This window comes from Glycine soja, chromosome 18 (assembly GCF_004193775.1).
Source record: "Glycine soja cultivar W05 chromosome 18, ASM419377v2, whole genome shotgun sequence".
NCBI lineage: Eukaryota > Viridiplantae > Streptophyta > Magnoliopsida > Fabales > Fabaceae > Glycine > Glycine soja.
This window is the reverse complement of record NC_041019.1, coordinates 3,518,435-3,541,296: the sequence shown is the minus strand read 5'-3', so window position 1 is coordinate 3,541,296 and position 22,862 is coordinate 3,518,435. Positions and strand designations below refer to the sequence as shown.

Below are 22,862 nucleotides of genomic sequence, written 5' to 3'. Positions count from 1 at the left end.
TCCCAACTCCAATGGACATGACAATTTCATATATTATTATACTTCACAATCAGCATTACTTTTGTTTGAGACTGAAAATAACCATATTACATTATTATTATTATTATTGTAACAATCGGAAAACGAGGGAAAGGAATAGAAAACAATGAACAACCCTTGGCAGTTGGTTGCACCAACCAAAGTAGCCACAAATCGAAATCCTAGAAAAATCAAAAGGTAAAAAATAAAAAGGACCAAACCCTACTTAGAAAAGCATAACTGTTCCTTGTTCCTTGTTCCTTGTTCCTTGTTCCATCCAAAGGGAGACAACATGCAAGTTTTGCTCATGGCTTCCACAGAATGGTTGTGTCTGCAATCATGGAAGTAACCACATATGGGTCCATGTTAGAAGCTGGCCTTCTGTCCTCAAAATATCCCTTCCCTGCTTTCTCTGTGTCCCTCCCAACCCTAACTGAAGCTCCACGGTTTGCAACTCCCTGAACAATAATCAAATAATATAAACACCTTATTATAAATTGATCTAAAGTCTAAACAATGACAAAACTAGTGACAATTTGGTACAGGATTTTTTTTCTTTCTATTTTCACGCTTAATTACAAAAATGACACAGACAATTAAGTGATGGTTTGTCTATACTGGTAGTAGAAATCCATGTTGAGAAAAAAAAATCACGGGGAAATCGACGCAGTAACAACTATTTGTTACTTCAAAAAATTATGGTGAGTTCAACCATGTTACCAATCATGCAAATGAAAAGAAAGTAACATTTGGTAAGTTAAAATAAAAACAAAAAAATATCTTCTCAAAGGGTCCCCTAAAATTTTGTTTTGGTACAAAGGGTCCATAATGTTTGGTTCAAAGGAACATGTTATGGTCATTTGATTTTTGTTTCTTACCCATAAGAAGGTGTTGATGTCAGCGGTTTCGTGGCGCCCTGTCAAACGACGCTCGTTGCCTTCTCCATAAGCAGCAATGTGCTCCTTGTGTCTCTTCCCCAACTTCTCAATGGCGGTTTTGATCACTTCATAGCCACCATCATTTCTCATGGACTTAGTGCTGCAACATTATTAATAATACTATTATTACTATTATGCACTTGTCAAGCATGAAAAGCAAAGAGATTTAATTTTAATTTAGTCCTTCTGTTGAAGTAAAAAAGCTTACCTGTAGTTTGTGTGAGCACCAGCACCATTCCAATCACCCTAGTTTTGTAGCACCCCAAATGACAATAGTCAACATTCCAACAAAAGTAAATAAATACAAGGCCTAAGTTTTGGCCTAAGCTTTTTCATGGGGTTGGAGCAAATGTGATGGGAAAATAAGTTAATCATAAAGGGGAGAAAATTAGAAAAAAATTAACCTGAATTGGCTTGGGATCAAAGGAAACCACCACACCAGCAATCTCAGTGATCCTCTATTAGTTACCATAGAAAAATAAAGAATGTTAGTTGCAATGTTAAGATAGGTACAGTAACACTATTATTTAATCATGTGCTACCTACCTCCAAGATGTAACGAGCTGCCCACACCTCGTCACCAGCTGAGATTCCAACTGAAGGTCCAACTTGGAATTCCCACTACATACATATTGAATTAAAATTTAAAAGAAACAAAATTAGAGAAAACAAATATGAAAATATTAAGGGTAACCAATTATTATTAGTATCAAAATAAGGGAGATATATCGTTGGTTAAGTGATTGGAGAAGAGTGAAAGAAATAAGTACATACTTTGTTTTCAAACTTATTATTATTACCTGACCGGGCATCACTTCTCCATTAATTCCACTGATGTTGATGCCAGCATAAAGACAGGCTTTGTAATGTGCGTCAACAATGTCACGGCCAAAAGCCTTGTCAGCGCCAACACCACAGTAGTATGGACCCTGTTGAATAAAATACAAATAAAACAACAATGTTATACCTAAATAAAAGTAGAACAGCTGTATAAGCTATAAATAAGGAAACAATATGATTTTCAATAAAAGTCACCAAAAATACAAGCTTAAATTGGGTGATCGATCTTTCATAAAAAAATTATGGTTCTAACAAATTTAAAAAGGTAGGGTTATTGACAGGGTTTGACATTGTCAAGTGATTAGAATCATTGTTCCATTTAGAGTCCCAATAAGTGTTAAAACTGATAAGTTGAGTTAATGTGTGAAATGGACAATATGAATTTGTATGTGTAAAGTAACAACCCTAAGAATTAAAACATTAATGAAAGTTAGTATTCATTCACCTGTGGTCCAGGGAAACCACCAACAGGCCACCCAAGAGGCCATTGGATATCTTTCTGCAACAAGGTGTATTCCTGCTCAATACCATACCTAACCAAAAAATCATGCAATAGTTGGTCAATATATATATATATATATATATATATATATATATATATATATATATAAACTAGTGGGAAAATGTTATTACAAACAGCAATAGATACCATGTCTCTTCAGCAACAACATCAGGATGGCTGAAAACCTTGGCAGCATCGTGCCTCTTGTTAGTGGGAATGGGTTCTCCAGCTGGAGTGTAAGCATCACAGATAACCTAGAGTGAATCAAAGTTGAAAAACAAAGAGTATTATGCACCATGGAAACAAGGTTAACTACTACAGACAGTTGAAAAGTAATTTAATTACGTAAAGATTTTTTACATTGTTACCCCAATTAATGAATGATATAATTGTTGATCTTTGTAATAATTACTTTAAGAATCATGTCTTGAGTATTTTCTGGAATGGTTGTCGCGGTAATCTTTACACATTAAAAGTGTATCAAAATTACACTTTTTAGGAAAACCAAGGTGTAAAGGCAAAAAGAAACTCACCAAGATATTGTTGCCCCTTCTGAATGGATCCCTGAAAATGGCTTGTGGGCTGTATTGAATCAATCCCAAATAAGTAAAGAATGGAATATAAAAAAAATGAAAAGAAAAGAAAAATTACAAATTTGTAGTGTTGGTTGGGGGAAAAAAAGTGATTAGGTAGGATTAAAAAACCATACTATATAATCACTTCACTGTCTTCTCCAGGAGCTTGGCCTGTGCTGGAACCATCATAGTTCCACTTGGGAAGCTTTGAAGGGTCGCTAACTGGTCCTGGGAGAGTCTATATGCCAAAAAAAAAAAAAAAATTAAACTTGCATTAGTAACATTAAACATAACAATTGAAAATTTTCAATTTTATAGTTTGCTACAAAAAAAAAGTGAATTACCCTTGCTTTGCTCCTCAGGTCCATTCCTGATCCACCGATCCTACCATGGTGAAAATAAAATGTTAGAATTCATCAAAAGGGAAAATTTATATCCCAAAAAAAAAAGGTCAATCAAGTTGCTTTCATTTGGTAGTGAGCATGAAGAATAATTTAGGATGTATTTTATTGAAGCAAGCAACAAAGAAAGAAAAAAGGAAAAAGACTCTTCCTTTCTCAAATTAATTCCTATCAAACAAGCAAAGTCATCTTTGAAGTGATCAAATACCAAACAAAACCAAGTAATAGCATAACCACCAAAGACAGAGTCAAAACAGAGGAAACACTCTTAGATTTACCCCTTCAAAAGGGAAACTACCCCCAAAAAAATATCAAAAAGGAGGCTGAAAATTTGAGAGAGAATAACATACATCTCATAAACAGAAAAGGTAGGTAAAAAAAATTGGAACAACCACAAAAAAGAAACAAAAAACAGGGGAAATCATAGAAGAAAAAATAATTTCCACTCTTGTAATACTCAAGAGAGATATCATGAATTCAGAACTCTGGAATCAAACTTCTCTAGGGTCATTTTTTAAGGGTCGGAACAAAAGCAGGTAGTAGTATAGAGTAGAGTGGAGTGATTGATCAAATAAAAGATTTTATTTTTTTGGTTCCTCGCATTTTTTCATCAGAAAAATTGCAAACTTTGTTCTGTTCATGTGACGAGAGAAACAGAGTAATCTCTTCCGTTAGACCCAACAAGTGTCACTGATCAAATAAAAGATTAGTAAAAACAAACCACACACAACATGAGAAACATTTTTTTCATCCCAGAAAAAAAGTTCCTGCACACGTAAAAAATCATGCAGACACAAACATAACATACTCCCATGTTGTTGTGTTTGTTTGTGTTCGTATAGAACCAAAGAAAAAAACTGCGTGAGACAGAGAAACAGAGAAAGAGACTAACCATATGTACTCTGCGATCACCTTCTCAGTAGTGTCTGAGAGGTTAAGGTTGATGAGATCTGAGAGCAGCGACATCACCAAAATCAAGCAAACACCCTTCTTCAAAGAGCAGCAAAATCTCTCTTAGAATCTTGAGATTCAATACGTAGAAAATGTGAGAACAGCGAAGCAGGGGTGTGGGCTTTTATAGAACCTTCAGATTCAATACGTAATTGACTCTACCAATAGGTTTTTCCAATCAAATCATTTCTACACTGAATCATTATTAACTATTTTAAATTTTTAATGTTTTCTTCTTTTAGCAGCTTAATTTTTTACCGTAAAACTTAAGAATCGTGTAAGTGAATTATAATAAATTCATGTACATTATTATTTAAGCAACTAAACCAGATACTTTAAATAAAAAATTATTAAATAAAGGGTCATGAAGGATTATGTTTAACAAAATTAACTAAAAAGTTAGATAAGTAACAAGTTAGACGTTAAACAACTAATTTCTTACATGATTAATGTTTGATAAAACTAAATTAAAAATATAAAATGATAAAAAAATAAAAAAATAATGATTTATTTAAAAAAGATAACTAAAAAAATTGGATAAATATATTAAGAATAAAATAAAAATATAAAAAATTAACAAATAGAATCTAGCATTTTAAAAAATATTACTTTAAGCAATATTTTAAAAAATGTTATAAGTTACTAAGAAATTATTAAAAAATATATTTATCGAATAATCAAACAAATTTTTTCAGCTAATAAAAAAATTAAAAATTAACTAAAATATCTTCAAAAAATTATCAAAATAAATATTAATGACAATTCTTAAAAAATGTCTATAGACAATGTATTAAGATTAATCTATTCAAAAGAAATTTGAATTTTGATAAAAATTTTATCCAATCAAAACTCAAATTTCTTTTGCATAATTAATATATATTTAACTACACATAATAAATAAAATTAAATCAACTTAATCACGGTTATTTTTTCACTTGAATTTAATTTTTAAAATTAAATTTTATGCTAATAATTATTCATTTTTATTTATTATTTTTTACCTAAATAAATTATTCAAGATTTTATTTTAGATGGACAAATTTTAAATTTATTTTATACATTGATATGTATATAATTTTAAAAAGTTTTATATAAACGAAAGTACATCGGATGAATTTTTTTAAAAGTAATAAGTGCAAAAATTTATACTAAATTCACAAGGATAAACTTTTTAACTAAATTTTTTTGTCTAATTAAAGCTAAGAATTCGTTTACATAATTAATATATAGTGCATGAAAAAAAAACAAATTAAATCAACATAATCAAGCAATCAATATGATTTTTTCCACGCAAAATTATTCATTTATTTATTATCTCCTCACATAAATTATTTTTTATGATTTTTTTCTATCTGGACAAACTTTAATTTTCTTTAAGACATTGATATGTACATGTGAATATGTTAAAATAAAAATCATATATATAACATAACACATAATTATGTTTCTTTTTATAAAAACAAATAGAAATTTTCACTTAATTCATAGGAAAAATAATTTACTTAAAGTCACATTAATATGTTGATTTTTTAGTATAATAATTTTAATTTAAAATTATTTTTTATAGTTTTTTATTTCTTAACCTAAATACCCTGTTGAATATTTAGTTTTACAACAATGGAAAATATTAAAAAATGTAACAACTGATGAGGAATGTTTTTCATGAAAATATTAAAAGAAATTTATATTTAACTGAATATTTTAATTTTATGAAAGTACAAATAGAAATTTACGCGTAAATTATCATATAAAATATAACACACAAAGATCAACTTTTTTTTATAAAATCTGGTAGAAAATTTTACACTAAATTCAAAGGGATAAACTTTTCTATTAATTTTTTTTTGTTCAATCAAAGGTAAAATTTATTGATATATTTAATTAGAGATCAAAAAAATCAAATTAAATCAATATAATCATGTGCTTTTCTTCACACAAAATATTAGTGTCTAAATTAATTTTTAAGCTAATAAATTATTCGTGATTTTTATTCTGTGTACCTGAAAAAAATTAATTTTCTTTTAGACATTCATATGCATATGTCAACATATTAAAATAAAATTTACATATAAAACATAACACACACATGATATTTTTATATAAAAGCAAGTACGAAATTTCACTTTATTCAGAGAATGGACAATTTGTCGGTAATTACATCAATATCTAAATTATTAAGGTGAATTTATATTTTTTCTTATAATAATTTTAATTTGAATGTAAATTTTATGAAATTCTCTTTCCTGGTTTAAATAATTTATTGAATGTTTTATTTTACAAACATAAAAAGTATGAAAAAAGAATAATAAATGGGGATGAATAATTTGATGAAAGTATAAAGAGATAAATTTAGCAAATTATATATTATAGAAAATTAAATATCTTGTTTATCCGGTGCAACGTAGGAATCAAAATCTAGTGATTTTAAATACCAAAGATTTTAGACAAAAATCAATGGTTTATTTTTAAAATTTTGTATTAATATATTATTCTCTTGCTTTCTTCAATAAATACTCAATTTGCAAATTTTATATAGTAAGGTATTTCTTTTGGGGGAATTAAGCAATATATAGCCAGGTATTTCTTTTCGGTTAATTGAATCAGATTTTTTATTTGAATTTTTTAACAATTATAATTTGATATTTATATCCTCTAAAGTGAGGGTAGTACACTTTGGACTTTGGAGATTAAAACACACTAATAATCATTAATTATAAGGTTGATGGCGGGTTTAATTTATATAATTAATAATTAATATTTGTTGATAAAAAAATCATTAATTATAAAATCAAAAATTAAGTATGTAATTGATTTCATTGCAATCATTAGTTATTGATCTTCTTATTAATGATTAAAAAGTACTATAATATATTATCTAGATTGTTTTCATTTTTTTTTGCTTTAGAAAAAACTAAGTCCTATAATTTATATTTTTATTAAATTTAATCTTTAAAATTAATTATAACTTCTGTAAAAAAATTATAATTACATATTTTATAATTATTTAGTAATGTAATGCTGCATTACTTTTAAAAATATTATTCTTTGTAGATTATTTTATAAATATAAAATATTCACTATTTTTAGATAGTTAATTGTTTTGTAAGATTAGTTTTTTTTGTAAGGATATTTAATTTAATAAGAACTAATAGAATAAATGTGGAACTTTCACTCTGTTTATTTTCTCAATGAGATGTTTTTAATATTTTATCTCTTATCTTTGTTAGAGGCTCATTTTCACACATTATTCTTTCAACTAGCCAAACAATTTTTGTTTATATATTTTAAATTATTCTTTTTTTTTGTCTTTATATGTATATTTTGTATTCTTTATCATCTAATTATTTTCATCCATTATTTTTTATTTTTGTCTCTAATTTGAATTTCAGTATTTTTTTAATGAAATTGTCAAGAGTTTAAAATAACACTATGTGATAATTTAAGTATTCAATGTAAATTTAAAAATAATTTAAATATATTAAAAAATATTTATTTATTGTGAATTTAAAAAATATAATTTGGGTTAAAAAAATCATAATATAGTTTATATATCAAAGAAACATTTGTTATACAATAATAAATATTTATCCTATGCAATACATTAACTAAAATACTAATTATTTTAAAATTAATATCTTAGTTTTAAAATAAAAAACAAAACATTTAAATTATTTTAGTTTTTTAATTTCAATCTTCTGTTATTTATATTTTTCTTTTTACACTTTTATATCTTCCTCTATACATATTCTTTAAATATTATTTTTTAAAAATAATTTTATAAAATAATTTAAAATGAAAGAACAAAATCATTTTTTTTCGTGAATGATAGATCAAAGAGCACTAAAAGCCTCTAGGAAAAATCAAATACATGCACCCTGGAACACTCGCTTTGAAAATATTTTCTCCATGCTGACTTGAAATATCATTGTACCTAAAGAAAATAAATGCTATGTAAACATGTTCAAAGTGCTATTTTTGTGGTACATGGACAAGCTACGAAAAAAAACACTTTTATTTAGATAACAAAAAAAACTTTTGTGATCAGTACCAAAAAAAACTTTTATGATCTTCTGCAATTAACCTTATATAAAAATAATTAATTCAATTTCTATTTTTCTAATAACTGTACATTTTTAAAAAAATCACATGTAATTGGATTTTGAGTAAAGTTGATTTAGTTTTAACAAAAATAATTAGAAACTTCGATTCAATTAGTTTAATGTATTTTATTTTTTAAAATAATTTAATATAAAATTCAATTTTTAAATAAAAAAATTTATTTTGTTTAACTTAATTTCTTTAAAAAAAAATTTAAAAAATATATTTTTACATGATATTTTATAAATTGTGAGCTTTCAACCATTAATACCACATATAAAATGGCATGATTATAATTTTATATATAATTGCCAGTTGGCATAATGATCGATGGAGACAAATTATAATTAGTGACATTCTAGTACGAGGTATAATACTTTAATGTATTATCAAAATTTTAGTCACTAAAAAAATGTATTATCAAAAATTCAAATATAAGCTTTACTTATATCGTAGAGTCCAGATCTAATAAATTATTTCTATGCATAATCTTTTTTTTTTCTTTTCCTATTTTACGAATGTCATCGGGACAAGAACATGCAATTGGAGTATAACTGAATCATTCTCAAGTGATCATTTAAGGGAATGTTTTTCCCAATCATCATCTCATCCAACGCTGATGACTTTCACCTACCCGACATTCTTTTTAAACATTTCTTAATTAGGTTTAGTTGAAATAAAATTTTCAGCTAACATCTAAGAACAATAAAATCAATAAAACTTATTTCATATGTTAAAATTAATTAATATATTTTTTGAAATTCTTTTATCTAATTTCTCAAAGAATGAAATGTATAATTTAAATTTTAACATTTAATAAATTTTTGATTCATTTTATTTCTTTATTTTTATAAGTGTTTAGGAGGAAATTTTGTAAAATATACCTTATTCTTATCAAATTTGGGAAGTGTTCTTCTATGAGTTCTCAAGTTAGCGACACAAAAATATGTAAGTATAAAAAAAAACAGGTTGAATTAAGAGTTTGTTTATCTTAACTTTGATCATTTCTTTTATAAAATAATATAAATAAAAAAATATATGATTTTTTCTTATATTTTTCTAATATTACATATTTTAGAAGATATATTTATTTTTTTAATAAAAATAAAATTCTCCTCTTATCTTAATTATATTTGTTGGATGGTCTCTGGATTTCCAAATACGTACATTAAGCTTAAATTGTCAGTCATGTTAATCTTGATTCAGTTATAAGTTTCTTGAAAATATAATTTAATTATATCGATCAAGAAAATTAGAATATCCACTTTTACTAAAGGCCCATTTTATCAGAAACTTTACATAGAAAAATATTAGTTAAACGACACACGCATAAGCTAAATCACTCATCCTTTTAATGTTATGTGAAATTAATTAAAGTATTTATTGTTTTATTTAACTAATATATCATTTAGTTCCTCAGCTTTAGAACCCACTCAGTTTAATTATATGCGTTAAAAAGCCCAATGCAACATGTTTATATCTTTTCATTATTACTTCAATTAAATATTTAACATGATCATGCATGCGGTATACACCTTTTCCCCCTAGTGTGGAAAGGCTGTCGAATGGTGTAATATAAGACTAATTATTTAAATAATAATTAAAAAAACACCCATGTTACATCATTATCATTTTTAACCATTACGTTTTATAAGGCTCAAGCTTTTTTTTCTAGTTAAAATATATTTTTTGTAAACTCGGAGTAGTTGGTTAGCATGTATTTATATACATTTTAATTGAAGAGAATGAAATATAAGTTATTAAAAACAATAGATATTTAATGTATGTTTTGAAAGTATAAAAACATTAGAATGTGATTTAATCATAAAATGTTATATATGATTAGTGTATTATTTTTATAATAATTATTTTAAATATAATACTAACAATTATTTGTTATTAGTTGATAGTGTATTTTTTTTATATAAACAATGGATAAAAATTAAATTAAATTAAATTTGCAACAAAAAAAAGAAAAAGTTCATTGAATTTATTTTTTGTACGTTGTCATTGTAAATAATTTGCACCCATCAACTAATTTTTAAAATAATTACTATAAATATCGATAATTTATGCAATTTATATTTAAAACATTGCATAAAAAATTATACACTTTTATTATATATTTTGGTGGATTATCATATTATTGATATAAAATGTCAATTAATTTTGTCAACAACTATCGGTGAAAAAGTCGACTAGTCAATTTTAGTAAAAAAAAATTCCTCAAAGTAAAAAAAAAAATCCTCAAATATGTTTTTTATCCAAAAAAACATGAATTCATTTTTTTTTAAATTCAAATCCATCTCTACTTAATCTAACCACATGTTAGTCACTACCCGTCATTCAAAAATTTAAAAAATAAACAAGAATTGGACATATAAAATGTTATATCTTCTAGATTGATTTCTTTGTCGAGAGATATTATCAAAGAAAGATCTTTAAAAATGCAAAGCAACGTGACAATCACGAGGGTTGAAAAGTGAGCAAAGAGAGATGGACAAAAGGAAGTGGCCAATAGGATGAGTTCAAGTCTCGACCAGATAAAAGTGAACACTAGACCAATCGATAATTGCGGTGGTGCTAACTTATTTTATTTTATTAAGGGTTGGTGGTAGATTGGTATTTTTTTTATGAGAGTTTTTTAATCGAAAGTAAGATATCAAGATATGCACATCATTAAAATAAATTTTATCTCTTTCTATAGAATCTTTTTTATATACATAATTAAAAATCAAACTCTTATCATCATATTAAAGAAATTAATAAATATTAATTAATATTCTTAAAACACTGATTAAAAAATTTAAAATAATAATACTTTTACTGACATAAAAATTATATTATATTATTTATAATTTTTTTATATTTTCTTATAATTTTCAGTATATATATAAATATATATTTAATTCCTTAATCAATAGAACACTCTGAGAAATATAATAATCTATTAACTGTTAGAACTTGTTGGTAGTAAGCTGTTAACTATGCAGTGTGTCGTGTTTAAAGGAGTGATGAAAGTTGGGATTTTGATTTTTGAGGCAGGGGATTCCGTCACACGTGAGTGTACGGCTAAGGACGTCACCACTGAGTCCGAGGGTTTTTACCGACACGTGTCCTTACAGCAAGTGGCCCATCCTTCAATAATACGCTGTTATAAACGTGCGGGACCCATCTTGTCTCGAGATTCTCATCCAATCCCAGTTCACAACGCGGAATCCTTGCCACGTCCCACCGCCACTCAAACAAAAATCTATAAAGTCTAAAATTATTCTAGTATATAAGGATTAACTTTTATTTTCTTTGACCGAATTATGTTAAGTTGAAAAAAACAGGAGAATGATCATACTAGTACTTGATAATATTACTATATTTTTATCATGATTTTTATTGAAGAAAATTATCGAGAAAATAGTAATGGTGGGTTGTAGTGACTTGGGTTAAAGAGATGCTGAAAGACATCGAGCACACCCTGTTTGTAAAAAAGGAAAATAGTGTATAAATTAAGAAAATGGAGAGGAAATAGAGAAAATGTTTAAAATAAAAGAGAACCAGTCCAACACGTTTGAAAATGTTTTTTTCTTCTTCTTTTTCTCTATCTCTCCTAAAATAAAGATGCCTAAATCTACTTTATTTTTTTACCTATTTCTTTTGTTCCTACTAAACATAACCGTATGTGCTTGGTTAAAATTTTATGCAAGAGTAGTACTAGTCTCATGTAGAAATTTCAATGCCTAAGATAATGGAGTAACAAAATACCACACAAAATAAATTCTTCAGAATAGTTGTTTTCATCTTTAAATATATAAAGTGCTAATAAATTTATTTTCGCAAGTAAAAAAATGGGATAAATTCATTTATTTATTAACTTTTATCGGTTATCGTTAATGAAAAAATTTATGTGTCATATTCAAGAACAAATTTGTCAGCGTTCTATACATTCAGGAGAGAAAATAGTTATTTACCTAAAATATAATTTAATTTTCATCTTTTCTCCTTTTTAATCGTTGCAAGCATAACATTACAATTAACAAAACAAGTATAAGTTAGAACAACCATAATAATAAGTATAATATTGATTAATAAACATAATATGTATATTGCTTTGAAATTTCTAATGTGACAGTACTTTATCCAAAATATGAGACTCAAACAAAAATGTACCATCATTAGGTTAATACTTACAAAAAAATAAGACCCAACTTGATTTTGTCACTACTTAATGTTATCAGAATATAAATTCTAAAGTAACAGATAAATTATGCTTATTAGTCGATATTATGCTTATTATTATATTTATTCTAATTTATGTTTATTTTTTGGTTTTTTTTTAAATGTTAATTGTAATGTTATGCTTGTAACGATTAAAGAGAAGGAAAGACAAAGATTAAATCATATTTTGGGTAAATAACCATTTTCATTCTTAAACATGTAGAGCGCTTACAAATTCGTCCCTTAACGTGTCATATAAGTTATTTCATTAACAGTATTGAACAAAAGTTACATATGGATGAATTTGTCACACCTTTTTCACGATGACTAAATTTTGAATTTTTATCTTTCAAAAATAAATTTATCAACGTTCTATACATTCCGAAATAAAAATGACTATTTATAATAAATTCTTTTTTTAAATGGGAGAAGACGTCAATTACATTCAATCTAATTGTTTTTCAAACACATAGTTAAAACATGTTCGAGTTGTCATTCAATGTACAACAACATACATTTCAATACTAATCCAATGAACTAATACAAAAGTAATTACCCTCTTATTTGTCCACAAATATCATTTTGAACGTTACAAAAGCTTACTCAAACATAGGCTTATTAGACCTGCCTCATAGTTTCATGTGAAGTAGATTTTGTGTCTTCTATAAGAATTTAACACAAAAATATAGCCAAAGCACCTAATTGAATTCGAACCAAACACACTTGGGGTATGTTTGGCTAATGATTGGTGAGGTGAAACTTAAGTTTGTCAATAGATCAAGATTATTTCTTATGCGCTCATTTAACTTTGGTTATTGGATTTGCTTTAAAATTTATGCCCACAACAATTTGTCCAGTAAAGGAGACATGCACTTAAACTCTAATATAATTAATTGCTTCGATATCAAATTCGTGAACTACTTACTTTTCTAAAAGGTTTGCTAAACTGAAGGTAGATGGGGAATGTCTGCAAGCATAGATGCTACAGCTCGCCAACACGATAGTCAGCGTTACATTTTTTTTCTTCGGTATAATGATTGTTAAAATTATCTTTTCTTCTAAGTTGTGTTAGTTAGAATATATATATATATATATATATATAAGTATCTTTAATTTATCGTATTTGACCAAATTACATCCATCCACAAAGATTTCAGTGTCCGGCAAAGATCACCCACCTGGCCACCACCAAGCATTAGTTCTTCTCTACGTTAGATTATTACACGAAGACGAAGTAATATAAATAGAAGCTTCCTGGAAAAAGGAAAGAAAGAAATTAATATATATACACTTCATTTAGATGAAAAGTAAAACGACGACAAAACAAAATTGAAGGAATAAAAATAAATTAAAAATGTCATATTTGGAAAGAAAAAAAAGAAAAATAAAAAATTAATATTTTCATATTTTTTCCCAATAAAGAAAATAAAATAAGTATATTTTTTAAATTCTGTTTCTATATAAAGTAGAATAACTATTTTGAATGAGAGTATTTTTAAGTTTTTTTTACTGAAAGTGTTTCGAAAAGTTTTTCTTGAATGAAAGTATTTTTCGGGAATTTTTTTTACCTCTTATCTCTTTTAATATATCATTTTTCATCTTTATTTTTAAATTTAATTTCAATATTTAAAAAAAAAATACCAATACTTAAAAATAAAATTTTATCAGAATATAAAATATTTATCATAAATCTAAATTATAGTTTGTATATTAATTTTTTATCACAAAATTTACTTATAATATAATCTTTATATTTAAAAGTATTTGTTTATTAAAAATTTGAGTTATAAAATAAGAGGAGTGTTTTAAACATACTCTATAATTATCATTAACTAAAATTTATTTTATTATAAAATAAAAAATTAAGTGAGGGGCTCATTAAGTAATAAAAATTATGATTTATAATAAATCTTAATCAATAATAGAAAGTGCATTGAAAAGTTGAAAAATAGTGTGCTAGTGTCACTATGATTATTTTTAACATAAAATTATCTATTTATTTTTATTATTTTATGCTTTAAAAATGTTTTAAAAAACTCCCCTTCCTTATTTTTTTCCATTAATGAGTATTTTTCTTAATTTATGCTTTAAAATTGCTTAATTTTTCATTTTTCCTTTCGAACAAATAATAATAATTTAACATTTTTTTTTACTTTTTATAAGAAATAATAAGAAGAGAAAAAAAAAGTAAAAAGCAAGCAAAGGAATAGTGAAGAAAAAAGGAGATTCTCTTGAAAGATATGCATGATCTATATAAAAACTAGGAAAGGAAAAAGGAAATTGGAGAAAAAAAAATAAAAAAGAGGATGAAAAATGTCTGAAATAAAAAGTTAGCACATGGTTAGAAAGGTGAAAGGTGTTTTGATTATAAAGAGCAAACATTTTTTTTTTATATTAATTCACTCTTATTCTATTTTTTTTTTTTACCTTCTACTTACGAATAAATTATAAAACTAAGCAATGTTTCTTCTCATTATCTTTTATTATCAAACACTTGTAAGAAAGTATTAGAACAATTTGTTTGTTATATACTGCACCAACATCTATAATATAACAGGTGATGCGAATTTCATCACTGGAAAGTAAAGAATTTTTTTTAAAAAAAAATGTATATTGTAAGAATCAAATATTTTAGTAACATATTTTTGTCGAAAAAATGGAGAAATGTATTAACAAATGCTTTTCAGTTCAGATAATCATTTTTCATTAAAATTTTTTTTTTTTATAAAACTATAAAAACAGTGAAATCGTGGTACATTTTAAATTTTTATGGAAAAATTGTATATTTTTAAAATAAAAAAGAGAAAACTGTAATATTTAAAAATTTCAAAGTATTAGAGTTTAAAAGATATTATAATCATAAAATTATGTTTGACATTTTTTTTTATAATAGAGTAAAATGTAATATGTTTGCGTTTGTCAATGAATGGAAGTATATAATTTAACACACACAAAAAAAGATGGTACAATACTTAGATCTTTAAGGAAATGATAGTGTGTTAGTGTAAAAGACATTTTGATCATAATATTTTTTAAAAGAAGCTAATGACATTAAAAAAAAAGTAAAAATAAACTACAATGCCATATACTCAAATTTGTCAGTAGAGATGGGTGTATAATTTAGTATAAGAGAGAATAACTATGTATTAAAGTGAGAAATATAATATCTTCAAAGACAATTATAGAAAATATATTTTGTCAAAATAAAAAATATTACTGTGCTTGAAAAATATTATTATAAACTGCGAAATACAAGTATTTTTGTAACTTTAAAAGGAAAATTTTATTTCAATTAAAAATTATAAGAGAAAATAACCTTATTTGAGACAAATTTTAATGGTTATAATAATATAAAATAATTTTATATTATCATTCAATTATAAATTATTATTAGTATCTCTTTTAAAATAATTATTATAAAAAAATAAACTTATCATATATAATAATTTGTTAAAATTACATTTAGACGCATATCATATTTTCTCTTTGTGATATAATAGATTTAATTTTCTAAAATGTTAAAAAACTAATAAAACAAAACAATTTACTATCATACTATATATTATAAATTAGAATATACAACTTAGAAAGTGAGAACTCCCTCTTTGAATTAGTCATTATCTATATTCATTTTGTTCCTCTTTTTTAGAACTGCATTCCACACATTAATTCATGTAACAATGCAACAAGTCTAACTATTTATCTCTTCTAATCTAGCCATTTTAAATAGTTTTTTTTTAATTTCAATGATTAAATTTAATCCAGAATATAATTTATTAAAGATGCTTATTTATTATGAATTTTCATTATAATATAATATATTTGTATATATACTATAATTTTAAATATATAAAATGAATATTCATCCTACAAAAAATAAAGAATAAAATTCTAACAAGTTATAAAATAGGCTGGTCCTTTATCTTATTTTTTTTTTGTCCATATTGATTTTTTATCTTTTAAAAAATTCAATTTAATTTTTTATCTTATTTTTTTTTCAATTTAATACTTTATCTTTTTAAAAAATTATTTAATATGTTATCTTATTTTTTTTGTTTATTTTGATCCTTGAATTTATTTAAGATTGACTTTGTTAATCATTTAAAAATAATTTTTTTAGTTTAGTTTTCTTCCCTTTTCAGCCACTTAATTTTTGACTGAAAAAGTTTATTATTAAATGATTAACATATTAATTTTAAATGAACCGAATGATTAAACTGAAAAAAAAAAAATGAAAAAACAAACTTTTTAAAAGATAAAAGATTAAACTGGAAAAAGAAGATAAAAGATTAAATTGAAAAAAAGAAGATAAAAGATCAAAAAATTCATTTGCTTATAAAATATGAAACTTTTACAAAAAATTTAAAAAATGTTATTGAGTCTAAAGTAGTTGACATTTTATGCTACCGACATTAATATGTCATAATAAACTTATCATTTTTAAAACAATATAAAAAATACAATTAAAATTTATAAAAGCTAAAATTTAAAAAACTTTTCACGGGAGTGAATATTATTATAAATTTTATTATTAACTTTTTTTTTCTCATACCACAACCCACAACTCTCAAATTCACCCCCCGCAGTGTCACACGTTAGGTGCAACGGACAAGAGTGGGTTGACTATTAGTTATATACTCTTATGTTATCTATTTTGAATATATCAAATTAAATAAAGTCTAGAAACCAAATGTATAAATTGATATTTTAAATTTAGATTGTAAACTAATCATCAGTTCAGGTTTCAATATATTTTATTTTTTTATATGAAAAAAATAATAAAATAGGAAATCTCTTCTAAAACTACTGGACAGTACTGTGCCATAGTATATTAAAACTATTAATATATACTCACTTGAAAGATTATTATGAGTCAGTTTATTTAAATTTTTTAGTTTAAATAAAAACTTATTTTAATAAAATAAATAATTTTTTATTTTTAGTGTGTTTTTTAAATTTTTTTTTTATTTTAAGAAACAAATCTTATCTATTTTTTTTAAAAAAGAATACTTATAAAAAAATGTTTATTTTAAAATTAATTTTTAAGTTTAAAAAAACTCATCCCTAAATCACAAATATTTTTAGCTAGGTACTCAACTAACTTGTAGAAACTAGAGAATATCCCATGAAGAGTTTTTTTTTTATTTCATTATAAATTATATTTTACCCGTTTATGATTGACATTGGGATATCTTACATTCTTATTATTTTTTTCCAAAGCAGCTTTGCACCTGACTGTTTCAAGTTTCACCATTCACTAAGAGTCATCTGGTATTGGACCGGAATAATGGTTAAGATTAATTAATGCACGAATTATAAAATACTATTTCAATGAAAGCTTAAATTTTTTATATTTGAAAAACCGTTTAAACTAATTCACTCCTTAGTGGTTGAGATCCACAGTATGTCACGAAGTTATTATTGATTCAGGTTTACAGAAGAAAATATAAGGAATCGACCCATTGTTTTATATTGGGATGAAAATTGACCTTTTAGTTTTCTATTTAAGTTGAAGGTTGTGAGTGGTTTTCTTTGCATCATATAAACGTCATGTATTTTTTCATTAGAACTGTTGTATGGGTCAATTTGCAATACACACTATCTTGTCGTGGTTGTTTGTTACTCCAAATTAAGAATTGATTTTATTCATATGCAAATTCTTATATAATTCTAGAGTGTGTATATATGTGTATATATATATAAATGAGTTTAACTTAATTGATTCAACATAGATATCTGTAAATTTTATTATATTTGATTCTTGTAAATAAAACAATTTAATTAGGTGATTCAAAAGGTTTTGATTATAAAGATAAAAAGAATCTTGATAATAGAATCAAAGTGTTTATAATAGAATAAGGTAGGAAATCTCTTACTTAAAGAGCTAGCTTAAATGATAAAATGTTATATACAATTGTTTAGAAAATGTTATATACAATTATTCTTTGTCAACTGCGAGAATTTTATATTCTTCAAATCTTAAAATATGTAAAACCTCATGCTAAAATACGTTGAAATATTGGGTCTCATTGAATGTTATTTGGTTGTCTTCAAAGGACAGATTTGTTCATCGCCCACTCTTCCATATATTATGTGAATTATTCCATTGTCATTGAGCTCATATTGCTGTTAATTTGACAATAACATGAATTACTCGATAATACATTAGCTACGTCTAGTCCTAACATCACATAAAATTTTTAATTATCAACTAATTAGTAAACTTGCATGAACTGCGCCGCATAAGGTGACATGGCCCATCTTCTTCGTTCAAAACTACCTTAAATTAATAACTTCTTACTTCATTGAATCAATATCTAAGCAAATTATATGATTCTTTCAATAAACTAATGATGGCATCATATATGTTTTTTTTTCTTTTTCTGGATGAGAAATTATTTTATGCCATTGGAGAATGAAAGCATCTGATAGACGTCCTATGACCGATACAACATGATTCTGAACTTCTCTTTGAGGATTTTTATATATAATGGGAAACCAATAAAAGATATTTTTCTACGAATTGGTGACGAAAGTGATGATGAAAGGATGAGAAAGACAAATAACGTAATCTAGTATATGCACTCAGCTTAATTACATTGGAAATTTGAAACAATGAGAGAAAGCGGCATGGCTAGCTAATTATACTTCAATTAATATTGTCATCATTTTGTACATATATACACTTTAATTAATTAATGGCACCAGCACCAATATAGTCAAGCATGCCTTTCCAAAGTCCACATTATTTTCTAGACTAAAAGAAAATTCAGCTACTAACTAACATATACTCCATCCGTTATAAATTATATGATATTTTAAAGAAAAAATTATTTCAAAATAGATATTATTTTATAAAATTAATATTATATATATTTTTTTAAAAACCACCCTTAATCAATATTTTAGTGGGAATCGTATATAGAAAAAATAAATGAGTCATTAGACTGTTAGCTAATATTTTATTTAAAATTTAACAAATTAATTATATTTCTTATAATACATGTGTCGTTAAAACTAGAATGACGCCATCAAAACGGAAGAAGAATTAGTTGGCCTCTCTTTTTTTTTTTTTTATCATTATTATTAGCTAAGTCAACACTAGAATGACGCCATGAACATACCAATGGCATAAAACTAGAGCGGAATCATTTTTTTTTATGGGTAAAAATCGAATAAATATTAAAAAATGTATAATAACGTAGGTACGTACCATATTCTATAATTGAGTTATATTTCCTCCATCCATCCATAGCAGGCTCATTTATTGTTCGTTCATCTATACTCATCTTTGTCACTGAACTATGATTAATTAGCATAAATCTACTGTAATAGTACTATATTAAATTAATAACCATCTAACTTTTTTCATCTTCTGGCCTATGCGGAATATTAAAGAACTCAGCTTGGCTTTCATTTTCGGATACAAAATGTCTGGGGCGACTCGATCGCTATGCATGCCTAGTGTAAATTACAACAAAACTTTTTTGTGTTTATCATAGGGTTTATTGAAATCACCAAAATGGCTTTGTTCTTGTCATTGTTGATGGCAAAAAAAAAAAAAAGAATGAAAATCTTGGAGACTTAAAAGCACCAAAATGGCTTTGTTCTTATCTTAGGGTTTCACCTCGTGAAACAGCCTCTCTCTTGTTATTGAGTGTGTGGCATCTAGTGCCACGCCAGGCTTTGCTTCTTGTGTCCATCTACAATGTGTGTAGCTTGATACAGCTACTGATATAGCCTGTTACACAGTTCATTTTTCTGCAAAATGTAATCATCAACCACATGTATTTTTCATTGTGTACATGACTAATTTTGTTCTTAAAAGTACCAGACACATTATTTTAGTTCTTAAAAATAGTAAAATAAAAAAATTCTAAAAAATATATTTTGTCACTTGTTTTAGTCCAAATTAAAAAAAAAAAACGTTAGATCAGCTTTTTTTTTCTTATAAAAAACTGTGTGATTTAAGTGATAATATAATATTAACATATTTTTGAGGATTAAAACGTTAATAAATATTAAATTTAGAAATTAAAGTGACAACATAAAAATTTGTAAGAATTATTACTTTTAAGAACGAAATTGATCTTTTATCTATTTTTATTATTATATTGGATATATATTACTGATAATATCTTCTAATTAAAAATTTGAAGCTAGTCTTTCCAAGTACATGGAAATCCATTAACTAGTTTACTTTTTTTTAACAAAAAATTTCACACACAAATGTACGTGAGGATTGGAATCTTCATTGTATGTTAAGAGTCTTAAAATAAATTTTGAAGTAAAACTAATTTTAAAGTTTTTAAGTAGTTAAAAAAGGTATGAATTTATTTATTGGAATATGAAAAATGTGATAGTGTGCAATATTTGAATTCCACATGTTACATGTTAAGCACATAATTCTATTTATAAATTATCACTTAATAACATTTTTTTGTTAAATATTAAATTGATAAATTTAAATTCCATCTAAAAATAATAAAATATTTAAAAAAGCTAAGTTCAAGCTTTACTTTTTAAAAATATATATATTTTTGATTCATATACTTTCAATCAAACTTGATTTTTGGTGTTTGCATTTCAAATTGATAATTTTAGTCCTTCAATGTAAAAAAAATGTGAATTTAGTTACTTCTCTAAGTTTGTGATGATAAAAAGGTGAATACATTAAGTTTAAATATGAGTAGGAATTAAATTCACGTATTTTATAAAATTAAAAGATTAAATTCATTAATTTAAAAGTAAATGGTTCAAAATCAAATTTGACTAAAAATATATACTGAAAACACACTTTTCCATTTTTTAAAAACAAAAAAACTCAAGTCTTCCATTAGACTTATTTAAATAAATGCGTTAAACTTAAACAACTTGTTTATTTTTTCCCTGATCCAACTTAAAGTTCCCATTTACACTTCCTAGTTATTTGTCAACTATGCTCCGATGTGAAGATTCCGTAGAACATGGACCACTAAAATGTTAATTAAAAAGTAAAACTTATAACTGTGTCGATCACGGACCACTAGAAAAGTACCCTTTTGGATAGAGCTCAAGTGCAGATCATACTTTGTCCTTGACCGACATCAGTTTTTAATGTGAGTAATGAACAAAGCTTAAGTGATTGTAAACAACGTAGCTAGTTAGGCTATATCTACCTGGTTAATATCATCATGCACTTTTTAAATAGATAAATCAACGATAACTATATCATCATTACTTTTAAATAATTAACACCTGTTCAAATCTGAACATGTCAAATATAGCTACAATACATATCCTATAGAAGAGTTAAAAAAACTGTCGTACTTTGTAGATAATTGAGACTAATGTTTAGGTTGATATATGTTGTATTTAATCGTCGCCGCGTTTTGATTGTGATGACAATATTAGTTCTAATGATTTTTATTTGTGTTGGTTCAATTTGAAAGAGTAAAAGTTTTAGGGTGTTATCGTTGATGATGTCAGAAGAGTGCTTATTATATGCAGGGAATAAAAGTTGAAGTACTCGAGTTTCATAGACAGAGGTTACCAAATAGCATAGCAAGTTGTTTGGCGTATGTCACCGTGACTAAAATTTTACATTAGATGTAAAGGTAATATTGAGTAGCATATAAGTGAATGGTAAGGAATTATACATCAAATAGCTTAAGGTTTTGAGTTGAGTTAGTGTTTAATTTATGTTCTATTAATTTCTAATTAATGGAAAATCACTTTAGTATTTTAGATTCTAACGATGATTCAACAAAAATAGGACAATCCGATAATTAGTTCAAATGAGTGTTGAAACTGAAATTTAAAAAAATTTAGCAACGATTCCATGTGAAGATAATTGTATTGAATGAATATGTTTATAACAATATGTAAAGGTTAGGTAGCATTTGTTTCAATGACAGCTATTAATAGTACAAACACAAGATGTGTCATTATGGAATACTCATCTATAGTATTATAAAAGCTGTCCAATCTTTTACGTGTTGGCCGAACAATATTTAAAATTATTATTTTTCACTTCTCTTTCTATTTTTCTATATTTTCTTCAAAAAATATTGGTTCAACATGAACCCATCACCTAATTAATTATAAAATTCAATCAACTTATCATTTATTATAATATGTGATTGAATAAAGATATAAACAAATCTTTATATTATATGTGTGCATGTTAACTTATTAGCAAGTGTACCAATTTTATTATAATAAGTAAAGATTAAAATGGAAGTCCAGTGTCAAATCCATATGAACTTGGATTGTACTTAGTGATCAAATCCAATTATTAAACAATGAGAAGAAATACAAGAAGAAAGAAATAGAGAATTAGAAGTGT

General features: G+C 25.3%; 1 protein-coding gene across 1 annotated transcript; it reads right to left on the bottom strand.

Annotated features, from left to right (window-relative positions):
* On the bottom strand, positions 1–4,386 carry LOC114396645 (glutamine synthetase nodule isozyme). The gene is made up of 12 exons (XM_028358733.1): positions 4,167–4,386; positions 3,218–3,257; positions 3,008–3,111; positions 2,832–2,880; positions 2,446–2,552; positions 2,242–2,329; positions 1,757–1,885; positions 1,503–1,577; positions 1,361–1,414; positions 1,165–1,202; positions 897–1,056; positions 1–476 (listed from the first exon to the last, which is right to left on the bottom strand). The coding sequence occupies exons 1-12, from the start codon at positions 4,238–4,240 to the stop codon at positions 324–326; spliced, it is 1,071 nt and encodes a 356-aa protein (XP_028214534.1). The 5' UTR covers positions 4,241–4,386; the 3' UTR covers positions 1–323.
* Between the last annotated feature and the right edge of the window lie 18,476 nt (positions 4,387–22,862).

Excerpts from the sequence above, each read along its gene's own strand:
- LOC114396645 (XM_028358733.1), bottom strand. The coding sequence starts at position 4,240 with ATGTCGCTGCTCTCAGATCTCATCAACCTTAACCTCTCAGACACTACT. Across the intron at positions 3,112-3,217 it reads ACCTGAGGAGCAAAGCAAGG|ACTCTCCCAGGACCAGTTAG; the intron begins GTAATTCACTTT and ends TTTGGCATATAG. Across the intron at positions 1,886-2,241 it reads GTGGTTTCCCTGGACCACAG|GGTCCATACTACTGTGGTGT; the intron begins GTGAATGAATAC and ends TTTATTCAACAG.